Source organism: Gymnoscopelus microlampas, assembly GCF_963454915.1.
Source record: "Gymnoscopelus microlampas genome assembly, chromosome: 15".
In the NCBI taxonomy this organism is placed as follows: Eukaryota; Metazoa; Chordata; class Actinopteri; order Myctophiformes; family Myctophidae; genus Gymnoscopelus; species Gymnoscopelus microlampas.
In genome coordinates this window covers 50,318,721-50,328,983 of record NC_139952.1, presented here as the reverse complement: position 1 = coordinate 50,328,983, position 10,263 = coordinate 50,318,721, and the positions used below count along the sequence as shown (strand labels likewise).

General features: G+C 44.4%; 1 protein-coding gene across 2 annotated transcripts; it reads left to right on the top strand.

The window, feature by feature from the left end:
• Positions 1-889: 889 nt before the first annotated feature.
• Positions 890-10,123, top strand: oxsm (3-oxoacyl-ACP synthase, mitochondrial). 2 transcript variants are annotated; one of them, XM_084081440.1, is made up of 6 exons: positions 890-1,009; positions 2,329-2,621; positions 3,734-3,985; positions 5,373-5,703; positions 5,816-6,010; positions 9,658-10,123. In XM_084081440.1, the coding sequence occupies exons 2-6, from the start codon at positions 2,372-2,374 to the stop codon at positions 10,100-10,102; spliced, it is 1,473 nt and encodes a 490-aa protein (XP_083937566.1). In that variant the 5' UTR covers positions 890-1,009; positions 2,329-2,371; the 3' UTR covers positions 10,103-10,123. The 2 variants fall into 2 exon arrangements, with proteins under 2 accessions (XP_083937566.1, XP_083937567.1); XM_084081441.1 differs by lacking the exon at positions 890-1,009 and having other exon boundaries at positions 2,314-2,621.
• Positions 10,124-10,263: the final 140 nt, after the last annotated feature.

Sequence of the window (10,263 nt, the reverse complement as noted above, 5' to 3'; positions counted from 1 at the left end):
GCACAAATGTAGATATGCTAATAGCCAAAGTATACAAATGATGGTATAGCTCAAATCTAGAGATGCGTTCCCCGATTCCATGTCTAGGAAAACTATTTTGATTAATTGATTAACTTGACTTTATTAACAGTTTGTCTCATAAGACCAAATAAACAAAACAAGACCAAATAAACAACTACACTTTAGAAACAAGACCAAATAAACATCTACACTTTAGAAACAAGACCAAATAAACATCTACACTTTAGAAACCCACAACTACCAACAATAATATTTACAAGTGACTTTGCAGAAAAACAAGCCCAACGTCACTTATAATAAGCAGACATGGCAACACTGGTCCTCAACATTACATAGCCGACCTGCATAAAGCCTGAACACATATTACACCGGAAAGTATTATCAGACAGGGACCGATTCACTCTGCAGGTTGCTGATCCGGTCTGGGCTCTAGAGCGGATACGGAATTAGTCGCGTAAGTGTATCTGAACGAGGGAATGACCGGATGTAGTAGGCGGGCTCTGGCCACGATCACACTGTTTAGTTGGGAATAGAAACCAGTCTTTCCACGGGTTCTGCGAAAAGGCTGGGAAACGCGATGTTAACCAGAAATTAATACGATGTTTTAAAATAAAATAAAATAAATGAATGAATTTAATACAGTACAATTATTAAACTATAACATACAATGCAATAAAATAGTAATGTTGAATTATATATAATATAATATCAATATGTGATGCTGTTTTGGAATATTTACAATCTTGGCATTGGTTTTATTTCATATATTGTCTTTACATTTATTTTGTGTATTTTATTGATTTGATTTAATTTATTTTAAGTTGTTAAGAATCAGGCATTCATATCTACTACCTATCATTGGCTGACACCGGTAGGCTGCAATGTGACTTCATGTTGTTATTCACTCATTACTCTATTTACCTTCTCCTAACATAACAACTCTATACAGTCATAACTCAATGGAGCTTTTATTACTTTAGAGTTATAGGTAGGTTGTCCTGCATTTGTTTCAGTTTCTGTGTATTCCTGGGGTTGTGTTGTGTACTTGTGTAGTGTTGTGTAGTCCAGTGGTTCTCAAACTTGTTCATGTCAAGGACCCCCAAATTGACACTTATTAGCCCGCGGACCCCCATTTGAATAGATATGCCAGGGACCCCCATAAGAGAAGATTTTTACGGCTCTATAGCAGTGATTCTCAACCATTTTAATTTCAAGGACCCCCAGTTTAACATGCATTAGGGCTATGGACCCCCATTTAATGGCATTTATACCTCTGGGACCCCAATTCACATTGTAAAATCAATGTTAGTGTAACTCTGAGAGTGTACAAATGGAACCAAATGGACCCGTTAGAACCATAAGGGTCCATTTGGTTCCATTTGTACACTCTCAGAGTTACAGACCCATAAGGGTCCATTTGGTTCCTGTCCATCATTTAGCTGGGGACCCCCTGGAACCGCCTCAAGTACCCCTGGGGGTCCCCGTACCCCACTTTGAGAACCAATGGTGTAGTGTAGTTTTGAGGTTGTGCTTACATTAAATAGGTAGTACTGCATTTGCATCAGCTTGTGTCTAGAATATATAAATTCCATATTTGGGCATGACTGACATCATGGTGACGTCATCATGACGAGGAGAGCCAGCAGTGTAATAATGAGGGCTTTATAAGCAGCTCATTCACACTTACAGATCCACCTTCACTCTGCAGTGTCTATAAATGATGTCATGTCTCTGAGTTTCAGGACTATTATTCACATGGTGCAAAGTAACTAGAGGAACATTTAATCCTACAGAGAGACGGTTTCTTAATGGAATAGAGGATCACTACTAGAGGATTTACGGTATATATGTTGTGTTAACTAAGAGCTGGAGAGACAGAGAGACCCCCGTTACTGAATAAACACTATAGCAATGATTACTATCACAATATAGAGCTATTTAACAAAGATTAGATTTGAGATAAAAAAGCATTATTTTACACTTTGGCTATTCAAAAATAGCAGATATACAAGCTTGTAGATCTGCTATTTTTGAAAAATCGTGAAAATGTGTGCAAATCTTTGAATATATTTTTTTCTTTTAAAGTGAACATTTACTCAAATCTTTGCTTCTGTTGGGGGTCCCTGGAACAACATATTTTGAGATGGGGGTTCGCGGCCAAATTCATATAATGTTGGGGGGGGTCCTTGACATGAAAACGTTTGAAAACCACTGATATAGAAATATAGGTTTTTCAGAAAACACACATCCCAGACAATAATCTATTATTTTCTCCTTACCTGGTGAACCTCTCCCTCTGACCTACAGTAGAACAGCAGGAACCAGACAGAGGTGGACGTTAGTGACAAAGATGTCGTCGCCGTCTCTGTCCCGTTGGACAAAGTTCTTCCGGCTCAGGAGGTCCCACAGCATCAGGACCCTTCTGACCAGCAGCCAGGGGGCCCCCTGTGTGGGGGGCTCCTCATGCCTGGGGGCCAGAAGATGCTACAGTTCCTCTGGAGGACCGCCCGGCAGAAGGAGAAGGGTGGTCATCACCGGCATCGGCCTGGTCAGCCCTCTTGGGACGGGGACCGAGCTTCCGTGGAACCGTTTGATCCAGGGTGAGAGGGTTACACTTATTTCAGATCAATGCCAATACATTTTTACACAATCATCAGAATCACAGAAAACATATTGTAGCTGAAATAGCTGATCTACAAGCTGCAAGTGTCGCAATGTGACGCTTTGTGAGCTTGTAGATCATTTTTAAAAGCAAAAAAAAAAATATTATGACCATAGTACATTATTTAGATTATTGGTAGTGGTCATTGTCAGTCATTTCTTTGTATATTTAAAATACTCAACATATCCTCACACCTACGTCACACCACCAGACCGATATGCCCATATATGGAGATATCTGTATCTGTCATTCCTCGTCCCTTTTTATGCCTATTAAATATTATCTCCCTGATGTCATCAGTATATGCCCTTATATGGGCATGTGACAGGGTTATGTGTGAGTCATAGGTCCCTCCCATTAGGCAGTTTTAATATAGGAAGGATTTGTCAAGTTTTGTTCACAAAGGCTAAAAAGGGAAACAGAAATGTTCTATGTTCCTATGTTCAATAGCAAAAATTGAAAAAGAGGGCTCTGCCCTCAATGTATCCCCGAGAAAATAAATAAAGGTTGAATGAATGAAAAATCAATTAAAATCTCTGCGATGTGATTATTGTGAGCGTTTTTTTTTTAAACGATAATAAGGATTCTGGTCCCATCCAGGGACGTGCACAGATAGACTCTAGGTGGTGCTGGAGCACCTGCCCTTTGCCCTCTTGACCAGAAGTGCCCTTTTTTTCAGTTTACAGCAGGGTCTTCAACAGGGGGTCCGGGACCCCTAGGGGGTCCTCAGAGTTACTACAGGGGGTCCGCCAAATCTTTATGTGATATGATTTTTCTTTTTACCATAACCACTCGAAACCTAGCATCCCTTTTCTGAGGAGATCTTTAAATAGCAGCCAAAAATAGCAGATCTACAAGCCCAGAACGCCTCGCGCTTCGAGGCGTTGTGGGCTTGTAGATCGGCTATTTTTGGCAAAGAGGTATAGGTGTAGAGGGAAAAAAGAGCAGACCAAGTAAACAAAAAGAAGTATAATTTACTTGAGCACCTGCCCCTCAAAATGTCTGTGCACGCCACTGGTCCCATCCTCATCCTTACAATACCCCCTCTAGGAGAGAGTGGCATCGTGGCCCTTGACCCAGACCAGTACCAGGCGGTCCCCTGTAAGGTGGCAGCGCTGGTCCCCAGAGGGGACGAGGAGGGCCAGTTTAAGGAGGACAGGTTCGTCTCTCGCGGGGACGTCAACAGCATGTCCCCCGCCACCGTCATGGCCCTGGGGGCCGCCCAGCTGGCCCTGGACGACTCGGGCTGGTACCCCCGGACCCCCGAGGAGCAGCTGGCCACCGGGGTGGCAGTGGGCATGGGTACGTATGGTTAAAGGCGATCGCCTGATGATCGCAATTATTTGAGAAAATCACAATATTGTTTTTTTTTTTGCATAATTGTTCAAATCGTTTCCCATTAATTCATCCGTTGAAAGAATTCCCATACGTTTTCAATACATTTCAAATGTTCAAACCTTTTTAGGGGAATATCAGATCTACAGGCTCACAATGTGACATGTCGTGAGCTTGTTGTAGATTATTAATGTTGTAGCTATTTACACCATAAAAAAAAATCTAAGTATAAAATGATCAAGATCAATGACCATAGTACATTTCTAAATGTTTCTAAAATTAGCAGATCTACAAGATCTAAAGCAAATATATACAAGCTCATAGCGTGGCACCGAGTGCCACGCTATGAGCTTGTATATATTTGCTTTTTACCAGGTGCTCGAAGAGCGCCTGAGTCTAAGAATCGTCAGAGCAGAGGTCGACATATTACAGATTTGCATTAGACATATTTTCGACACATTTGCGTCATTGGCTGTCCTGGCTGTCCTTCACTCCTTGAAGCCAATGGCCACACGAATGGGGAGACGGCCCGCCCCCCACAGTAACAGCCCTCCGCTCTCCGCTCCCCTCATTCACACTGCAACAGTTGCAGAGCAGACAGTGCAAGTTGTACTGCAGCCTCAGGCTAACACAGTTAGCCTAAATGCTAGCGTGCTTCATTAGACCTAGTTTGGCTATTAAGTTATTATTTGGCCATGTTCACACTGACTTCAATCTTCGCTATTGTTGGGAAGACCTGTGTGGTGTCTAAAAATGTTGCCACCACTTATATAAAAAACATTATTAGCGTTTCGCGTCGCAAATTATGTTGCCAGGTTTGGCGAGAGAAATAAGCATTCCGAAAAACAAGTAATCAGGTCTATGAAAACAAACACACACACACACACACACAGCACCTGGTAGAATATGACTTCAAGTCATTTTCTTTCTTGTTTGAGTAGCCCAAATAAATCTAAAAATGACATATGCGTTTCCGGTCTTAATGGGTTAAATGGTCAACTAAGATAAATGGTAAAATGGTGTTTTATCACGGTTCACACCCCCATAGACATGGTGTTTTATCACGGTTCAAACCCCTCTAGGCATGGTGTTGTATCACGGTTCAAACCCCTCTAGGCATGGTGTTGTATCACGGTTCAAACCCCTCTAGGCATGGTGTTGTATCACGGTTCACACCCCCATAGACATGGTGTTTTATCACGGTTCAAACCCCTCTAGGCATGGTGTTTTATCACGGTTCAAACCCCTCTAGGCATGGTGTTGTATCACGGTTCCCACCCCCATAGACATGGTGTTTTATCACGGTTCAAACCCCTCTAGGCATGGTGTTTTATCACGGTTCAAACCCCTCTAGGCATGGTGTCTCTGGACGAGATCGCCCGCACCGCGGCCGCCTTCCAGAGCCGCGGCTACAACAAGGTCAGCCCGTTCTTCGTGCCGCGCATCCTGGTGAACATGGCGGCCGGCCACATCAGCATCAAGCACAAGCTGAAGGGTCCCAACCACGCCGTGTCCACCGCCTGCACCACGGGCGCCCACGCCGTGGGCGACGCCGCCCGCTTCATCGCCCACGGCGACGCCGACCTCATGGTGGCCGGAGGCACCGAGGCCTGCGTGGGGCCGCTGGCCGTGGCGGGCTTCGCCCGGGCCAGAGCGCTCGCCACCAAGTGGAACCATAACCCCAGGTATTAGGCACACCTTATGACATCATAGCCTGATCATGTTTTTCATAGATTCATTATTTGTACAACAATGATGATGGAGTGTGTCCCCCCCCCGTCCCCCCCCCCCATGCAGGCTGGCCTCCAGGCCCTTCCACCCAGACAGAGAGGGCTTTGTGATGGGCGAGGGGGCGGCCGTGGTCCTCCTGGAGGAGATGGACCACGCCCTGCAGAGAGGAGCCAGGATCTACGCCGAGGTCCTGGGCTACGGCCTGTCTGGAGACGCCAGTCACATCACCGCCCCCACCGCCGATGGAGACGGAGCCTTCAGGTACGTTCACATCATGTTACTGATGAGCCTTCAGGTACGTTCACATCACGTTACTGATCAGCCTTCAGGTACGTTCACATCATGTTACTGATGAGCCTTCAGGTACGTTCACATCACGTTACTGAATGGAGACGTTCACATCATGTCACTGATGGAGACGTTCACATCATGTTACTGATGGAGACGTTCACATCATGTTACTGATGGAGACGTTCACATCACGTTACTGAATGGAGACGTTCACATCATGTTACTGATGGAGACGTTCACATCATGTTACTGATGGAGACGTTCACATCACGTTACTGAATGGAGACGTTCACATCATGTTACTGATGGAGACGTTCACATCATGTTACTGATGGAGACGTTCACATCATGTTACTGATGGAGACGTTCACATCACGTTACTGAATGGAGACGTTCACATCATGTTACTGATGGAGACGTTCACATCATGTTACTGATGGAGACGTTCACATCGTGTTACTGATGGAGACGTTCACATCATGTTACTGATGGAGACGTTCACATCATGTCACTGAATGGAGACGTTCACATCATGTTACTGATGGAGACGTTCACATCGTGTTACTGATGGAGACGTTCACATCATGTTACTGATGGAGACGTTCACATTGTGTTACTGATGGAGACGTTCACATCATGTTACTGATGGAGACGTTCACATCATGTTACTGATGGAGACGTTCACATCGTGTTACTGATGGAGACGTTCACATCGTGTTACTGATGGAGACGTTCACATCGTGTTACTGATGGAGACGTTCACATCATGTTACTGATGGAGACGTTCACATCATGTTACTGATGGAGACGTTCACATCGTGTTACTGATGGAGACGTTCACATCATGTTACTGATGGAGACGTTCACATCATGTTACTGATGGAGACGTTCACATCATGTTACTGATGGAGACGTTCACATCATGTTACTGATGGAGACGTTCACATCGTGTTACTGATGGAGACGTTCACATCATGTTACTGATGGAGACGTTCACATCATGTTACTGATGGAGACGTTCACATCACGTTACTGATGGAGACGTTCACATCGTGTTACTGATGGAGACGTTCACATCGTGTTACTGATGGAGACGTTCACATCATGTTACTGATGGAGACGTTCACATCGTGTTACTGATGGAGACGTTCACATCGTGTTACTGATGGAGACGTTCACATCGTGTTACTGATGGAGACGTTCACATCATGTTACTGATGGAGACGTTCACATCACGTTACTGATGGAGACGTTCACATCATGTTACTGATGGAGACGTTCACATCGTGTTACTGATGGAGACGTTCACATCGTGTTACTGATGGAGACGTTCACATCATGTTACTGATGGAGACGTTCACATCATGTTACTGATGGAGACGTTCACATCATGTTACTGATGGAGACGTTCACATCATGTTACTGAATGGAGACGTTCACATCATGTTACTGATGGAGACGTTCACATCATGTTACTGATGGAGACGTTCACATCATGTTACTGATGGAGACGTTCACATCGTGTTACTGATGGAGACGTTCACATCATGTTACTGATGGAGACGTTCACATCATGTTACTGATGGAGACGTTCACATCACGTTACTGAATGGAGACGTTCACATCATGTTACTGAATGGAGACGTTCACATCATGTTACTGATGGAGACGTTCACATCATGTTACTGATGGAGACGTTCACATCATGTTACTGATGGAGACGTTCACATTGTGTTACTGATGGAGACGTTCACATCATGTTACTGATGGAGACGTTCACATCATGTTACTGAATGGAGACGTTCACATCGTGTTACTGAATGGAGACGTTCACATCATGTTACTGATGGAGACGTTCACATCATGTTACTGATGGAGACGTTCACATCGTGTTACTGAATGGAGACGTTCACATCATGTTACTGATGGAGACGTTCACATCATGTTACTGAATGGAGACGTTCACATCATGTTACTGATGGAGACGTTCACATCATGTTACTGATGGAGACGTTCACATCATGTTACTGATGGAGACGTTCACATCGTGTTACTGAATGGAGACGTTCACATCATGTTACTGATGGAGACGTTCACATCGTGTTACTGAATGGAGACGTTCACATCATGTTACTGAATGGAGACGTTCACATCGTGTTACTGATGGAGACGTTCACATCATGTTACTGATGGAGACGTTCACATCATGTTACTGATGGAGACGTTCACATCATGTTACTGATGGAGACGTTCACATCATGTTACTGATGGAGACGTTCACATCGTGTTACTGAATGGAGACGTTCACATCATGTTACTGAATGGAGACGTTCACATCATGTTACTGATGGAGACGTTCACATCATGTGTCAAGTAAGACAAGTTACAACAAGGCACATAAGAGCAATAGCACAACATGAAACTTCATAACTCCTGTTCTAGCTTCACTACACTGGCTCCCGGTTGTTTTTAGGATTGATTTTAAAATTATTTTAATAGTTTTATAAAAGCTTTAAATGGTCTGGCACCTTCCTACCTCTATGACTGCCTAGAGAGATATGTTCCAAACCGGCCCCTCAGGTCTTCAAGTGCTGACCTGCTCGAGGTGCCTACAATGACATATAAAAAATACGGTGAAGCAGCATTCTGCTTCTACGGACCGACAGCGTAGCACTTCTTCACTCTTACTTTTAGCTGATTTATTTGGTTGATTATTAAATCTCTGTGTTGTTATCCATGTCCTCACTGTTAAGCCTGATTCACTGCCTTTTGCTATTATTTTAATGTTGTTTTATGCTTTTGCTTTTCTTTTTCTTTTTTTGCTTTATTGTTAAATTAGTTGTACTTTTACTATAATTGTATTGTTGCTCTGTAAAGCACCTTGAGCTGCATTTCATGTCATGAAAGGTGCTATACAAATAAAGTTTATTATTATTATTATTATAAGACGAAAATGTGTTTTGAACAATCAACTGACTCAGCATTTTTTATGGGCAGAGGTAGAGCGTTCCACAGTGTAGGAGCAACCATTGCACCCTTAGCTTTAGTTCTGTGTTTCGCTATCAAGTAGGAAGTAAATTTATGAAAATAAACACAGGTTTCTGTCCTGATATAAACCCTCTGGTCTCTCTTAAAGGTGCATGTCTGACAGTGGTGGAAAAAGTACTCAAATGTTTTACTTAAGTAAAAGTATCAATAATACTGCAATGTAGAAGTACTATGTTACAAGTGAAAGTCCGGAATTCTAAATTTACTTGAGTAAAAGTACAAAAGTATTGGTACAAAAATGTACTTAAAGTACCAAAATTAAAAGTACTAAAAAGTTTAAAAATAGCAGATCTACAAGCTCACAACGCGCCGCGATGCGACGCGTTGTGAGCTTGTAGATCTGCTATTTTCAAATAGCCGAGGAATAAAATAGGGCTAAAGTGGTTAATTTATGTTGCATTATATAATAATTTATATCTGCAAAGTAACTAGTAACTAAAGTTTTCAAATAATTGTAGTGGAGTAAAAAGTACAATATTTGCCTCTGAGATGTAGTGGAGTAAAAGTACTGAAATTTGGAAATACTCCAGTAAAGTCAAAAATACTTCAAAATCTGGTCTCTCTTAAAGGTGCATGTCTGCGGCGCTCAGAGACGCGGGCGTGTCTCCGGCAGACGTGTCGTACGTGAACGCACACGCCACGTCCACGCCGCTGGGAGACGCGGCGGAGAACGCCGCTATCAGGAGACTGTTCCTCCCAGGAGGAGGAGGAGGAGGGGGGTCTCTGGCCGTGTCGTCCACCAAGGGGGCCACGGGTCATCTCCTGGGGGCCGCGGGGGCCCTGGAGGCGGCCATCACCGCTCTGGCCTGTTACCACGCCGTCCTGCCCCCCACCCTCAACCTGGACCGCACCGAGGGGCCCGACTTTGACCTGAACTACGTCCCCTGCACCGCCCAGCCCTGGAGGACCCCCCAGGACCCCCAGGACCCCCAGCAGAGGAGGAGGAGGATCGCTCTCAGCAACTCGTTTGGGTTTGGAGGCACCAACGCCTCTCTGTGTCTCGCCAGTGTCTGATGATGGAGGGGAAAAAAAGAATCTGCTTCACCCAGCTGATGGCTGCTTAGATGGCTCTGATGAGCGCTCAGGCGTGGGGGGGGGGGGGGGGGGGGTGGAACCTCCTGGAACCCCTTCAAGGACCCCTGGGGGTCCCCGGTCCCCACTTTGAGAGCCACTGA

Excerpts from the sequence above, each read along its gene's own strand:
- oxsm (XM_084081440.1), top strand. The coding sequence starts at position 2,372 with ATGTCGTCGCCGTCTCTGTCCCGTTGGACAAAGTTCTTCCGGCTCAGG. Across the intron at positions 2,622-3,733 it reads GTGGAACCGTTTGATCCAGG|GAGAGAGTGGCATCGTGGCC; the intron begins GTGAGAGGGTTA and ends TACCCCCTCTAG. Across the intron at positions 5,704-5,815 it reads AAGTGGAACCATAACCCCAG|GCTGGCCTCCAGGCCCTTCC; the intron begins GTATTAGGCACA and ends CCCCCCATGCAG.